At 33.5% G+C, this 15688-nt stretch overlaps 2 protein-coding genes across 2 annotated transcripts in view; one reads left to right on the forward strand and one right to left on the reverse strand.

The window, feature by feature from the left end:
* Nucleotides 1-3780, forward strand: part of LOC105619299 (interaptin-like) — a 6663-nt gene extending 2883 nt beyond the window's left edge. The window contains exons 5-10 of the mRNA XM_012200821.1: nt 396-511; nt 636-775; nt 925-1043; nt 1492-1825; nt 2334-2545; nt 3756-3780. Coding sequence (XP_012056211.1) covers nt 396-511; nt 636-775; nt 925-1043; nt 1492-1825; nt 2334-2545; nt 3756-3780 — 946 coding nt within the window. The remainder of the gene's footprint in view (nt 1-395; nt 512-635; nt 776-924; nt 1044-1491; nt 1826-2333; nt 2546-3755) is intronic.
* A 74-nt stretch (nt 3781-3854) lies between these two features.
* Nucleotides 3855-5389, reverse strand: LOC105619258 (coiled-coil domain-containing protein 94). Its single transcript, XM_012200782.1, has 3 exons — nt 5366-5389; nt 4549-5256; nt 3855-4400 (listed from the first exon to the last, which is right to left on the reverse strand). The coding sequence occupies exons 1-3, from the start codon at nt 5387-5389 to the stop codon at nt 4068-4070; spliced, it is 1065 nt and encodes a 354-aa protein (XP_012056172.1). The 3' UTR covers nt 3855-4067.
* Nucleotides 5390-15688: the final 10299 nt, after the last annotated feature.

Here is a 15688-nt window from a genome sequence, read left to right on the forward strand (position 1 = left end):
TTCGTTATTATACTATATACTACTAAGTAAACTATATATATATATATATATTTATTATTATTTAGTTAGTATAGTATATAGTATAAGTATATATATATATATATATATATATATATATATATATATATATATATAATTATCCATATATATATATATATATACACTTTACGTTAACTTTAAAAAACAAAATTCTTTACAACTTTATCATAATTAAATTTCCTATTTATCTAACAATAAGAGTTAAAGAAAGAGTAAATAGATAGAATAAATAGATAATAAGAAATATATACATTTTAGGTTATTCATATATATTCTCTTTCTTAGATAAAATTTGGAAATTTGTGTATAATTTTTTTTAAATTCGCTATTAAATAATTCTTTTATTAAATTCATAGGCAACAAGCCGAAAATGCTCTAATTGAAATGGAAGAACGTTGTAAACACCTTGAAGAAAAGAGCCAATTGCTCTGCGAGCTCGCGTCTGAAAAAAGCAATAATATAGCTGTTACAGGTAGGTAAGCTCAGTAATTTCAGAAGTATCGAGAAAATTTCTCATTTACATTTTAAACGAAACATTAACACAGAGCATTATATATTACTCGTCGAAAGCTTTCATTTCGATTATCGATCTTTAGATAATAGCCACACGGAGAACGAGGTTTGCCTGTATAATGATTTGATGGCAGCCCGAACCGAGCTAGAAAAACAGAAGGAGAAGATCGAGCAACTCGAGAAGGAAAAGCAAGAGATTGTCGCTGTGATGCATCAAGCGGCTGTTAGTTTGCACTACTTTCGGGATTTCTGCTCATTTAAGAACTAAAAACCGTTTAATTCGCTTTCTCTTGCTCGTTAGATCGTGATTTTCGTTTCCTGTAAGTTCTCCAAAATTAATTTTAATTAGTAGTCCTTTTCTTTCATCAACAGAGTCATGATAACGAAGATGAGACGAAGGATAGATTGGCCGCCGAACTTGTAACCAAGACTCGTGATCTTCAAAATCTGATGTTAGAGCACGCCCGGTTCCAGAAAATTGCCAGATTTGCGTACGCTTCAACATCACGTTAGAATATTATTCCGTCAATGCCTGCTATACTTGAACGTGTATCTATAAAATGTCTTTAAATATGAGACAAAATATGAGACAAAATTAATTGAAAATTAATGTTTTCATTTCAAATATAGAAAAAACGATTTTTCTAAAACCTCTAAAAAGTTTAATTAGATGTAAATCTGAAAATGATTTTGTTGGACTATCGAAATATTTATGTAGAAAATTCAAGTACGATGCAAAAAATTTTAATATTCCAATAAATCAGCTTGAGCATTCTACATAATTACTTTAACAGTTTAAAATTTGTTTCCCCTAATGTAAGATTAATTTTAATCTCAGTTCAATTTTTTAATTTTTTTCTAATTCTATAAGGAACCTTAATCCAATTTTGATTTTTACTTTCGGATTTCAAATTTACATTTAAAATTTTTAATACATAGGCAAGAAAGAAATGAAGTGTTGGAGAATCAGTTAACCGAGATTCAGCATCGTCTTCAAGCAAGATTGAAAGAAAATAGCAAGACCCAGGGTCTTGATACAATGGAACTTCAGCAACAGATTAGTGATCTACGAAACAGCTTAGCTGAGGTCATTCAACAAAACCACGAGCTAGAGGCCACCCTGACACAAAAGCAATTGGAATTGGAGCAACGTGATCGGGTGATGCGCGAGCAAAGCAAATTCCTCAAAGTTCGGGACGAGCTGTTGAACATCCTTAAAGGAAAACAGGCGAACGCGGCAAATTCTAACGAAAATTACGAAAATATTGATGAAGTAATGTTCGACATTCTTTATAGCTTTCTTTCTAATTTTATCTCATATAATAAATTAATTAAATACAATAAATATTTCTAATTTTTAATTGAGACTATAAAATCTATATAATATAACTGATGCCTTACTGTTTGACGCATTGCTTTTGCAATCATATTCTCAGTAAGCAAATTGTCCATAAATTAGCAGCAAATTCAATCAGAAAAATACAATAGATTTGCTACTATCGATATCCATATTAAGCATTATTTTGTCAGTAGAGTCTGTATAATGTGTTCGAACGCAGATTCTACTCGAGTTCTGCTGCCAATTTGTTCGTTTTTTTGCCAATCAGCTGTCAAATCATGTAAACAAACTATTATATTTTTATGGAATTCTGTCATCACATAATCTAGAGTAGATTCTGCATCTAATTTCCTGCTGATAAAATTTTTCAAAATCTATTAAATCAGACTTAGTTGATTGAATCTCTTGGAGTTTCTAATAATAATTATATGTAATTATCTAGATCAACAAGCAGATTGCGGCAAAGACAGAAGCAATTCAGGAATTGTACGCCACATTGGAGAGCAAACAAATGCAGGTGATGCGACTGGAAAAGCTGGTGAAGCTGCTAGAAGATCAGCAAGACCGCGCACAAGCGCAACGCACGCGACTCGAGCATCGCATCGCGCAATTAGAAGTGAGCTTGCGGGAGAAGACTAAAAATGACAGCAATCGGTACGTGAAGAAATATTTACGTAAACCTCGATCAGGCGATGATAGATTGTCTCGTGTTTTTTCTTGCGAGTCGAGACGAGCGTTACTGGAAGCATCCGCGTCAACGTTTCATTTTGTCGATCCGCGTTCACAAGAATCCCCACGATATCGATATTCTTCACGTCGCGTTTTACCCACGAAAAGTTTCGATCCTCCGTCAAGAAAGTTTCATCTTAACGATTGGTATCGCACTTCTTCCGATAAGGAAGAGGCTTTCATCTGCGAACAATGTCGGCGGGAATGCAAGAAATTCAGGGGTGACGTAATCCATCGAATTGAAAATCATCGCATTCAGAAATCTCTTTATAGTTGGCTGATGAATTCCTCAGCTTTGGAAGCCTTCGGCGAACCAACAGGTCGCTTAAACAAATTTCATGAGCTCAGTTCGTCAGAAGAGAATACGGATTGTTTCTTCGTTAATCCTATTGTTGTCCGTAATAATGCGAAGGATTGTAACAGGAAGTCATGTCGTCGTCGCGAACAACATTATTATCGATATCACGGCCATCTGCCAAGGCAATCTCTTCACGACTGCTCTCTTCGACAATATAATCCGATTATTCATACGACATAATGCTATTATTTCTCACGTACAGTATATGCATTACAATGTATCTTATCATATATTATAATTATGTATAATCATTTCATTCTGGGCGACAGTTATATCGATCTAATTCAAAAGTATCCTTGAAAAATCAAATGATAATTATATCATTTTGAAGTTCTATATTAATAATATGTTTCGAACATATTAATAATGTCATCGAATTTTTCAAAATTTTATAATCGTTTTTATGTTAACAATCGATATTTTATTAGTTATTTCTATAAATTATAATAACATTAGTATTTACAAATATCCATTTTAGTGAATTAATCGTTGTCATTACAGATATAATGGACATTATTGACACACTTGAGACCGACCAATTTATATGAATTTTCATTTGTATACATTTTTCATTGCCATATCATTAAAAAATTTTTTTAAAGTTCTTTTTTCGTCTCAAATGTGTTAATTATGGCCTGTTTTGATAGGCTAGGTACTCCCTGCTATTTTATATGGATATAATATGACGACAGAATTTCTTACAGAGTGCCTAGCCTTGCAAACAGATCGAATATCAATTTTTCTATATTTCTGATAACTTATTCTTTTATGTTTTAGGAGTAAAACCTTCGGCATCCTGTAAGAAACTCTGTAACCGTCGGCACAGCCTCTAAATATCAACCTGCGACCACTATTGGATTTTACAAGAAATTATTTACATGTACATGTTTAATATCTAATTTGCATGTATACATTCGTAAAATGATATATAAATTTAAAATTTTACACGATACATATATTACATATTTTAAAGCAAATAACGTGTTTATACAAATACGTTTTTGTAGACCCGTTTAATTTGTATAACAATATTTATATTCTATTGAATGAAAATATATACATGAAAAATATATTTATTTATTTCTGCTATTAATCGCTATCGCTGCTATCCGAATAGGCACCTACGAGAGACCGTAATGGGAGAATATTGCCAACATTATCAGATTTCGTGTCTATATTTACTGTATTCGATGTACTCGTTGAAGTGTTGAGTGTTTTGTCTAACTGTAGAATTGTTTCTTTATCGGTAAAAACAGTATTTTCGATCTTAGATGTTTTACTTTGTGATGACTTAGCATTTATCTTTATTCCAATATTACTTTTCTTAATTAAAATAGATGAATTCTTTTTACCAGATGACACTCCCATTTTTTCTGACCACAATGATGCTTTAGCAGGTTTTGAAGACTGTCCAAAATTTTCCTGCAAATAATCAATAGTTATTGTGAATTTTAATGTCTCCAATTAAATTTTTTTTGTAACAAACAATAAAATTTACTAAATAAAAAAAGCAAACGATATAAGAACAAACGATAAATAAAATGTATTAAATAGAAGATTTAAATCTTACTGTTTCTTTGCCATTTGCTTCGTTTGTTTTAAGTATTTTAATAGGAGGTTGAATACTTTCTCCTTCTTCTTCTTCTTCCAATTCGTCAATTTCTTCTTCCATAACAGTTCCAGTTAATTGTCTTTTGCCAAATACAGATTTAATATACTGCTCATCCAATTCCTCTTGTTCCTTTTCTGTTCTCTGCTTAGCAGCTTCAGTGTCGTACTGTTCCAACATTTGATCATAATCTATAGTTTGCTGCCTCCGATTTAAATCCTTCAATTCTTCCAAAGATTCCAACAGCTCCAGTTCTTGCTTAGATTGGAGTGTTCTCTTTTCCAGAAGCTTCATTGGGTTGGTAGCTTCTTCCTCTTTCTCCTCATCCTCTTCCCTTTGTGCCTGTTCCTCAGCTAGTTTCAATGCCATAAAGTTTCTTGTGGCACCTGCCTCGATCTCATAATCCGTATTCTTCGGATCTGTCTTAAAGGATATCTCTTGCAGGCAACGAGTGCACTTAATATAAAACCTGTAAATGCGTATACCCAGGTAATCATCGCCCTCCACGTCCTCCTTACGCGCATTAAATTTCTTGCCCTTGTAGATATATTCACCGCATGTTTTGCATCGCATATTAAATGGTGCCATCAATCGCACGGTGTACTGGCGATTTCTCGCCAGTTTCATGCGCGGGATCTTCGACGGATCAAAATCCGGCGGATAATATTTCTAAAATATAAAAAAATAAGAGAAGATGAAGGTACAGATCAATTACAGAGTATCAAAGCATACAGGTAAACATAGGTATATGAAAAGCAATTATTCGTCTCGTACTTACATTCAAAACCTTACGCTCCGACATCTTGCAGCACTAGCTTTTTATGTGTACAATCTTGAAATTTACAGCTTTAAAGTAATTTGTGGAGCAAAACCACAGCTCTTGTAGGTTAGGTCGAAATATACACAAACCGAATCAGGAACATCGGAAGTGAAGTACGCAGCGTCACTATACTAGCATCGCTTGGCTGCGTTCAGTACTGCCAACCGTATGCCAATCAATCACGGTTCGCCGCGTTAATCGCGTTGAGATATCGATTCACGTAGTTTGCGATTTGCGATTCTCGACGCAACTATTTGATAAATTACCGAGTTCAGTTTAAACGGTTTTCATCGCATCACGTTAATGATTGCGATAATTTAAGCTGTGAGAAGAGAAAACGATGCTGAAGGAGTTTGGACGGTGAGCAAATCTAGAACTCATGGTCGCGAAATGTCGATTTTTGTAAATTGTAACTATAAAATATAATTATATGTTTTTATTCTTTATCTGCTTAAACAGGAATTGTCTGGTGTCGGAGGTTGGAACTGGAAGTGAGAATTAGTTTAGAGCATAAATTTTTGTAAAATATCCCATACGAAGATATTATAGTATACGTTACGTATATATTATATATATTATATATATATTATAGATTTCTCTATAGTTTTTCATATGGGATACTTTTTTCAAAAATCACATCACCGATGGCGAAGAAAATGGTGAGTCAATAGCGTATTTTTGTAATTAAGATTACAAAAATTGCAGCAACAATGCTGCAACATTACAGCTACAATATTGCATATTGCAGTGTTATTGCAGTGATATTGCTGCGAATTCTATGCTGTATGGGTATCTTCAGCGAGCATGATATATCAAATATTTATATAGATCTCAAATGAATGTTCTAAAGACATCTTAAAGAAATTCGTCTTCATGCTCTCTGAATGTCTAAAAATATTTACCCTGCTTCCATATAGCACAGTTTTTAATAATATTGCAACAACATTATAAGCATTGTAAGCAATGTTGCTGCAAGTTCTGTACTGTAACAACTATGTAATGTTATAAATCTACTTTATTATGTTAAACGTCTACATAATATGTCTGTTTTTTAACTAAACTAGTATATACTTTTGTACTTAAAGTGAAATTAATATATACATATATATATATTGTTTAATAATGTTAGCGAAAACGAATCTGAGTCCATGTCATGGAATATGTCGGAATGAATTTCGATCGGAATTATTCCCTGAACAACATGAAAGAAATCTAGAAAATAATTAAATAATTCTGATCGAAATCCATTATTTTGACTTCCATAGATGGCTAGCGATCGTAACTTTTTTTCTAAGCGAAAACGTGAAAAATAAAAATTTTTTTGTATGTATGTGTGTATATGTACATATGTACTTACATACATAAAATTTCTCACTTTTCACATTTTCGTTTCTAGAGAAAAGTTACATCGCTATTCTGGACCTAAACGCATGGAACAATTGGAATTTTGATCGGAATTAATACATTATCTTCAGAAAACATAATAGAAATCTAGGAAATAATTAAATAATTGTAATGGGAATCCATTCTAAATAATTCCACAATACGGACTCTCAATCTTGATTCATCAAGCGCAATAATAGCTATTCGCGAATTATATTCGCAATTTTCATATTTTTCCTAAAAGAATCGGAATCTCACACTGCTGCTGTCTGATGTATATTACGATTTTACTTCGTTTTGCTTTTCTTTTTTTTCGCAAAAAAGAAAGGATGATATTAAAAGAGTATTCACATCTCATTTAAATTTGCAAAATAAAAAGATGTGCATAAAAATAAATGGGAAAAGTTTTTAATTGTCGCTTTTGTTTGAAATGCGCATGAATAAAAAATAAAGAATTAATATCGTTCAAGACTTTCCGATATTTCGTCTCTTCTACAAAATTGCCATTGTTTTGATGATTAATCGCTAATTCGCTAATCGGTAATGAATTGCGAAGTGATTGATACGCGAAGTCCAAAAAATATGTTTCATTCTTGACATTCTTCAACACAATCCTATAGATATTCCCTTTTCCACTTGCTACTCTCTTTAAAATAGATTTAATATTATTACTAAATTTACTTTATAATAATCAACAAAGAATTAAAAAGAAATTTATTTATTTATTACAATAATTAATAATTATATATTTAAGAATTTATCCTACATTCTTCAAGACAGTTCTAAATAGCTTTCATTCTATTTGTCACTCTATAAAATAGATTTAATATTATTATTACATTTAATTATATATAATTAAAGAATTAACAGAAAAAATTCATTTAATTATTTATTATAATAATCAATATAATTATTATAATTATATTGATTATAGTTATAGTTATAATTAATGTAATTATAGATTGAAGAATTTATTCTGTGGATGTTTGGCTGAATGAAAGAAGCGATTACTTCTTTTTCTTTCTTCTCTCTACCACATGAAAGCGTCTCCGGTACGTTTCGAGGAATAAGATTCAGTTTGGCATCGTATACGCAGATCTCTATGGACGAGGGTTATTCATTGAGACGCGAGCAAGTCGCAAGTCTGTCGAATAGATCGACTCGGGTCAGTCGATCGCACCCAGAACCGGCAAACGCGAGCTTTGTGCCTTGACAAAGCATTGTGCCGGGAAATGCCGTGACCGGCTTTCGCGGAATTAGAAGAATACGTCCGCACGAATGCGCAGTCTCTTCGTACGTGTTACTCTAGGATTTGCGTGCAAGTTAACTCGACCTCACTGTTCCGAACCGGATTCTAAGTCGCTCTGAAGCTTGCTATCAATTGATCACATTATATTATATTTCTTTATAATTCGATTTTGGAATCCGATAAGTTTTCTAATTCTTGAGAAAAGAAAATGAAAATATCCATATTTTATGTATATTTAAAAGTTACTGAATACGTGATTTTCCCATTAATATGTTCTTCGAACTTAAAAAGTTTTGCTAAATATTAAGAGTTTAATTAAAGAAAAAATTAAAAAAAATTTATCAGGCGATTAAAATTCACTTTAATACAGTAAGAAAATCTAATAACACTCCTGTCGGAAAAATCAATTTCTTGTTTTTTTCTCTTTTTGCATTTTAACGATAAATATACTTCTTATCACGGTTTTTCTCTTCTAACATTTGTCTCGAGTATTTATTTCATTCATTCGATGGCGCACTCCAAGGCGAGACAGGCTCTCTTTCTCGTAAGGTTTCCGTAACAATAGATTTTTTTTTCCGGAATTAGATCGTTAGCCTAATGTCCAACTCCCAACCTAGGGGATCCATACATATATCCTGATATATGTATGCACATAGAACCTACAGTTTAATGCCGGATCCGAACGGCGCTGGTGATCAATGATCTTAAGGGCTCCGTACAATAAAAGAAACAGGGAACAGAGAATAAGAATTTCAACCTGTCAGAAATCATTTATTGTGGAATACACAGTTTCTGGTAGGTTGAAATTCTTATTCTCTGTTCTCTGTTCCTTTTATTCTGCGGAGCCCCTTAATCACCAGGTGGAGTCATTTTAAACTCTTCAAACGCGAAAAATCGTATATGAGTGCAGATGGGATTGAACTCGGATCTACGCGAGTCAATCGCATCGAGCGGCAAATAACTGGATGCCTCTATTTCGGATAATAGAAAACAAAAAAATAACAGGACAAGAAGCAAAAAGGTAAGAAATAAAAAGAAAAATAACATAGAAGGTAAAGAGCACATTGTAAAGAGATCTTAAAATATTCCATAAACATCGAAAAGCTCTTTCACAAAACAAGGTTCATTCTCTTCTCATAGAATAACTTTATTTTTTAGATTCGTTCCTCCCCTCTCTTTTCAACGCGATTTCACGGCGATAAATTCAAATCGTTTAAAAGTATACTGCTTAAAAGCACTCATAATCCATAGTCGGCAAGTATGAACAGTATATTCTTCATCCGGTCGAACCTATCGCGTCAGAGATTCTCGGTCATTGGATACCTCTGGTTATCCTACGGATGGTGGTGCTGCATCGCATCCACCCCCGAGAACGCAGCCCGCCGAACTTGCGTCGAACAGAACAGGGTAAGTGCGAGAGGGAGATGCGAGGAGAAAGAAGTAGGAAAGAAGAAGATTCCGCTCGCGGAGGGCACATGAAAATATGTCTCGGAATACCGAAAACCGAAACACGAGCTGGCCAAAGCTCTCTTCCTTCTCTTCATCCTCAAGAAGGGACGCCGGCGGCCCTCTGTGTGACATTGGAGATCATCATCATTTCGCGACTGCCTACTCTTCTCCTCCACCCACTTCCTCCAATATTTTTCCATTTTTTTTATGTCGTTTGCTTGTTCTTGCGCGTCTATCTGTATACATATCCGCACGCGAGAACATGCAAATTGCTGTGTTTTACATGCGTACGTGATGTGTGATGCAGATTCTTTTTCAAGCATTACGATTCGTGTGTTTCATTTATCGATCGATCTGCTGAAAAAAAGAATTTTGCGGTCGATATTATCATTCAATCGCGTGGCTGTGCTAGATTCGACTGTGGCGCTGAATTTCCTGGGAACTAGTCGGAATTTCAGGTTCATTTGTTCGTCTTTTGAGATCAACGAGCACTTTGGGAGGTATTGTCGGCGAGGCATCGTTCAAAAATCCATGTATTCTTAAAGAATTTTAGAGAAACGTTGCACTTCAGTCAGTTTCTTCTTCATGCCTACCTGAACATTCCCACAGGTTAAGAATTTCTAGTTGAATGGCGGGAGTATTGAGACAGTGACCTGGTCCATGGGTAAATATATTCAAGGCTTTCGAAGAATTGTCGTCTCTACACACTTCACGGTGTGTCAAGATCGAAACAGGTCGCGTACATCGTATAAGAATAATCTTCCACGAGCAAGCGGCTCTCATCACTTATCGCGACGCCATTAACTACTTTAATTAATTTTATATTACTGAAAAACATGTTCTGATTGAATCAACATAAAGATCCAACAAAAAATGTTACTTTGAGAAACTTGCTAGAAATTCTGTTTAATCATCAAAATGCTATTCTTGTTGAACCTTTTTGTAAGTTTAATTAAAACATTTCACTAAAAAAAGTGATCTTGCAGTTATAGCGAAAATTATCTAAGTACGAAAAATAGCTAATTGATAAATTTCTAGCAAGTATTGGATGCGATATTGGATATGTATTGCATAATATAATCATAGATAACAGAGATAGAATTGTATGATACATAATTGTATGATACATAATTTTCTATACAATTTTCAGATACAAAAAACAGCTGTAATTTTAGCTGGGGCAGCAAAATATTTCTTTGCGTGTTATTCTTAATGTATAATATATAACATTATAATTCAATCGTAGATTTGCAACAAATATATAATTCTTACAGAAATTTAATACTAATCAATTTATTACTGAAAGACATTATTAACTAATTGTTCTTTTTAAGTATTAAAAGCTGTTGTTCAGTTTTTAATACTCCTAATAAGTAATTAATTATTGTTTTTCAGTAATAAATTAGTCAGTATTAAATTGGCTAGTATATTACATCTTTGTAAGGGTAAATATCCATAAAATTCATGAAAAATATTATTTACTTTAGCGATGTAATAAATGAAAAAATAAAAGAATGTAATTTATAAAAATGTAATTTATAAAAATTAATTTAAATTAATTAAAATTTTTAATATGTGATACATAACTATCAAGATTTTATTTTTAATTTTATATCATCTACTTTACAATACGTTTTACATTGTATCATTTTATATAATTTTATCTGAACCTTATACTGCGTTATTATCATTTTTCTGCATACGTGAACCTGAGGTCTCAATCTTTATGAGACCATCCAGCATATCAACTGGCCATGGTAAAATGTATGGGAGATAATCAAAAGTTCCCACGCGTGCAGATCGCATAGCGAAAACTCATCGTGTTTCCACGCTAGAATTTAGCCGAAACGTATGTATATGTACGTGCATTAATGTTAAAATATATTTTAAGACACTAAGATCTGTTAGTTATTTAAGTGCGCCAATTACAGCGCCGATTTATTTATAATTTATAAAAGCTTTAAATTCCCCAAGGAATTTAAAGAGCAATTTAAAAGACCGATTAAGACATTTAAATGGCTATTATTGTTCTTGCATCTGAAGTGCATTCGCTTTGTACGCTCACATGTTGTAAGCATCATTTTATCCTTGTTATTTATATTAAATAAATATTATAATAAATATATATAATATTATAATATAATATTATAATAAATAAATATTATAAACAAGGACAAATGATGCTTAAGTCTATCCTACAATTGCACAAGCGTAGTCATATGTAAATGGTTGTAGTTATAAGAATTGACCAATCTCAGTCGGACATGAAGAAAATATTCAGCTGTGATTGGTCAATTTTTATAAATACAGCCACTTACAATTACACTTATGCAATTGTAGAATGGGCTTTAGCAAGCGCTGCGAGCACCAAAGCGAACGCACTCCTGGAAGGCGTACAAAAAACCGGTTTATAAATATCCATCCGATTGCACCGAATGAATTAGACTTTACGGGTTTTTAAATTGCCGCCGTCATTTTTAAAGACCGTTCAGTCATGTCTGCAGTCGTAATTGTATACGCGCGCGACCCATTTTCTTCCAGTACGCCATACGCACTATCGCTGACTTACGATTATTGGTCGCTATGATACAAACAACGGTCCGTACGGTCGTAACACGGAGATACGCCCGCTTGGGCTTACTTGCCCAGTGTGCGATAAACGTAGTACGTCGCAAGCGATAAGACGCTTCCACAGTCTAACACTCCTACGGCCAGGTGACAATCACCCGTTGCGAGCGTTACTATAGTTCTTGCGCTTCCAAGCGCGAGTACGAGGACCGATAGCGCTATTTGTTGTGCGCAACCGGCGAGAAGGAAGCAGGCCGACTATGAAACCAAGAGCGTGAGAAACCGTGCCAGCGGTTATAAAAATCAGATGAATTGAAAAGAAAAGTCACAAATATTCTTCTATATATTTTTCTTATTTATACACGGAAACAATGCTGATTTTGCTGAAGCATTTAAAATATAACAAGAATTTAGATTATACTGAAAAAATTTACTAAATTTTTTAAATAAATATTTTTGTTTGAATAGTAATTAAATATATGAATACTAATTAAATATTTACTAAATTAAAAAAATATGTACATATGGTACAAGAACTATTAATTTGATTTAACTATCATTTTTATTGAGCAAATATTTATTTACTATAAATGAATATTTAGTTATTACTATTGAGAAAAATAATAAGCTCTTTAGTAAATTTTTTCTCAATTAACATATCTGAAAATAATTTTATTGAACTATCAAAATATAATAGAAAACTCAAGCAATGTTGCAGAAAATTTTGATACTCTAGCAACTAATTTAAGCATTCTACGTATTTATCTTGATGATCTAACATAATATTATTTTCAGGTTTATCTAATTAAATTTAGATAGTTAGATCTAAATTTAATTTTAAATACTTTAGCAAAACCGTTCTTTTCGTGTATCAGTTCTGAATAAAAATACAAAAACGATTATAATATCACGAATAAAGTAATGTAAAGAGAAATTCTCTTTTTTCTTCGAATAAACGCTCGATTTAATAAAATATAATGTTGGATATCACGGACCGAAGTACCGAGGCCAAACTCGTACGAAAATACGAGCAACGCGATTAGCAACACTTAGCTTAGGCTACCGCGAAGTGCGTGACGAAACGTCAAGGTAAAATGAATTCTCCTTTGGCAAATCGATCTTGGAAAAGTACCTACATCTCTCGGGTCCGAAACGCACCACCTCTCGATGGGCTTCGGGATCGGCGTGTATTCGGTTACCGCGCTTCGTCTGTGAAATCCTGTTTGATCCCACGGTCCGGCTGGAAGGAAGAAGGCCTCCCCGATTCGTATGTGATAAACGAAAAAACTTGCCGCGTAACTGCAGCATCTACGTGACACCCTGCTAAAGAGATTATCGGATTCCTCTTCGACTCTCTCTGCTCATTGCTTCTTCGCTCTCCGCCCCAAGCATCCAAATACCGGCGAAATGAATGGATATCACTGCCATGGTCCGAACTTCGCATAAGCGGTCGCGCTGAGAAGTTCGACATGCGATCGAGGGAAGTCCGAGAAATACCGCAGTGAGGAATAAAGGGACGGAAATAACGAAAATGGTCCGGTCATATCTGGGCATTCCGTCGGATGTTCGCATGCATTCTGAATTTACAAAAAAAAAATATTTAAGTATACATATATAAAGGATTTTTTAACATATCTTTTGCAAAACTAGCTTATAGTATCTATTAAATCGAAATTAATAAACAATTCTCCCGAAAAGAAATATTAATAAAATAAAACTGATATTTTAAATATAACAAAAATAAAAACTATTAGTCTAAAGATATAAATTTCTAATCTAATACATGTCACTTATTATATACGCTATACTTGTATATATCATTGAAATATTAATATTATATAAATAATTTATATAAAGATAACTCGTGTATTAACGCGAAAGTATCAGTAACTTTTTTCAAGTACTTATTTCTGAAATACCTTCGGACTCGCTTTTCGCTCGTGCTGAAAATGGGGCGGTGTCCAGAACCAGAGATCCTGCATGGCGATCCCTTTTTCCTCGGGCTCGCGTCTCGGGCCCTACGGCCCGTTCGCACGACGCAGGATTCCGAAGCGTGCGTGAACGTCCGGGCCCCCCCGCATCGCCGGATTCCTGCGTCGGATGCACCGGCGTACCGCATCGAAACAATCACCGTTGCATTCGGAGCACACATCCTGCCATCGCGATTCCGCAATTAAATTAATGGTCAATGATGGCGGCCTTGCGACGTATACCTCGCGACGATCGATAACCTGAGAAACTCCTCGCCGCGTATCGTTACCGATATCATTATTCATTCAGTCTCGGATACCTGTCGATGCTCTGTCAGTTTAGACATGCTCTAAAGAAACAAAGTATCGAAACTGTAGTGCTATTAAATTTTCGAGACGCAGGAGATTGATGATTTCCTTTTTCTTTGTCTCTATTTTAATATAGACACTTTGTAAAATTATTAAAGTAAGATTATTAAAATAATCTTTTTAATATTTCATCTCTTTTTACCATAAATGTGAACTATCACATATGGAAAAAAACGATTTTGCTGAATTATTTAAAAATTTAGTTAGATGTAAATCTAAAAATAATTTTATATAACTAAAATAATTATGTAGAAAAAATTCAAATATGATGAGCAATATTGCAAAAAATTTGATATTCTAACACTCAGTTTAAGTGTTTATATAATTATTTTAACAATAAATTATTTTTGTTTAGATGTATTCAAATTTTTAGGTACTTTTGCGAAATTTTTTCTGTGTACAGAAAACATTTTTGTTTTTGACAATTCATGAGACATGGGTAGAACTCGATATTTGCATTTAAAAAAACATTATACCAATTTAAGAATTCCACTACGACAATTTGGAACTCTCAATGATTCTTCCTAACAGGTCTGAATAATTAAAATTCCAACATGACAATTACACGCGGAAGTTTATTTGCGTGATAAGAATTCAACAGTAAATGATAAACATGAAAACTGGATTAATGAGGAAAGGCGACATTAAGAGAGAGAGATTGACACTAACTCGTCCTAATTACTTTCGCTATTACCAGAGACTTAGTAATCATTTTATCGATTATGCGGTATTAGCAACGTGCCAAGTAGTTAGTTTAGTGTTTTTCGTAGTGGATTTTTTTCTAGCGATTCAGGAATTGCGAGGAGCAGGAGCGACCGGTTTAACCAGACCGGCTGCGACTGATTTCTAAATTGATCCTTTTGGTGTCCCGAGCTCTTTAAACGCAACGGGTCCAGTTTCCACTTCGGGTCCGCTCGTGGGCTACAACGAAGGATCGAGCAATTATCGAATATGCCGAGATGCGAGATCCTCTCTCGGAAATTGCCAGGAAGATTTAGCACTGATCCTATAGTTGAAAATATATTTTAAATCATCGAATTGTTAATATAATTATTAATATAATTGTTATTGATAATTAATGATTGTTATTGATAATCAGTAATTTTTATTGATAACCATAAGTTAATAACCATAATAACTGCTCAATCAACATTTCTGATATTTAAAGACCATATATTTGCTGAAGTTTTAGATTAAATCTACTATTTACAACACATTTAATTTTTAATTGCTATTTATTTACAATGTAAATAATGTAACATAGAGAATAAACCATTCCCGATACAAAGCGTT

The sequence above is a fragment of the Atta cephalotes genome (genome assembly GCF_000143395.1).
Source record: "Atta cephalotes unplaced genomic scaffold scaffold00020, whole genome shotgun sequence".
Taxonomy (NCBI): Eukaryota; Metazoa; Arthropoda; class Insecta; order Hymenoptera; family Formicidae; genus Atta; species Atta cephalotes.

Excerpts from the sequence above, each read along its gene's own strand:
- LOC105619258 (XM_012200782.1), bottom strand. The coding sequence starts at position 5,389 with ATGTCGGAGCGTAAGGTTTTGAAT. Across the intron at positions 5,257-5,365 it reads CGGAGCGTAAGGTTTTGAAT|AAATATTATCCGCCGGATTT; the intron begins GTAAGTACGAGA and ends TTTATATTTTAG. Across the intron at positions 4,401-4,548 it reads AAGCAAATGGCAAAGAAACA|GAAAATTTTGGACAGTCTTC; the intron begins GTAAGATTTAAA and ends GATTATTTGCAG.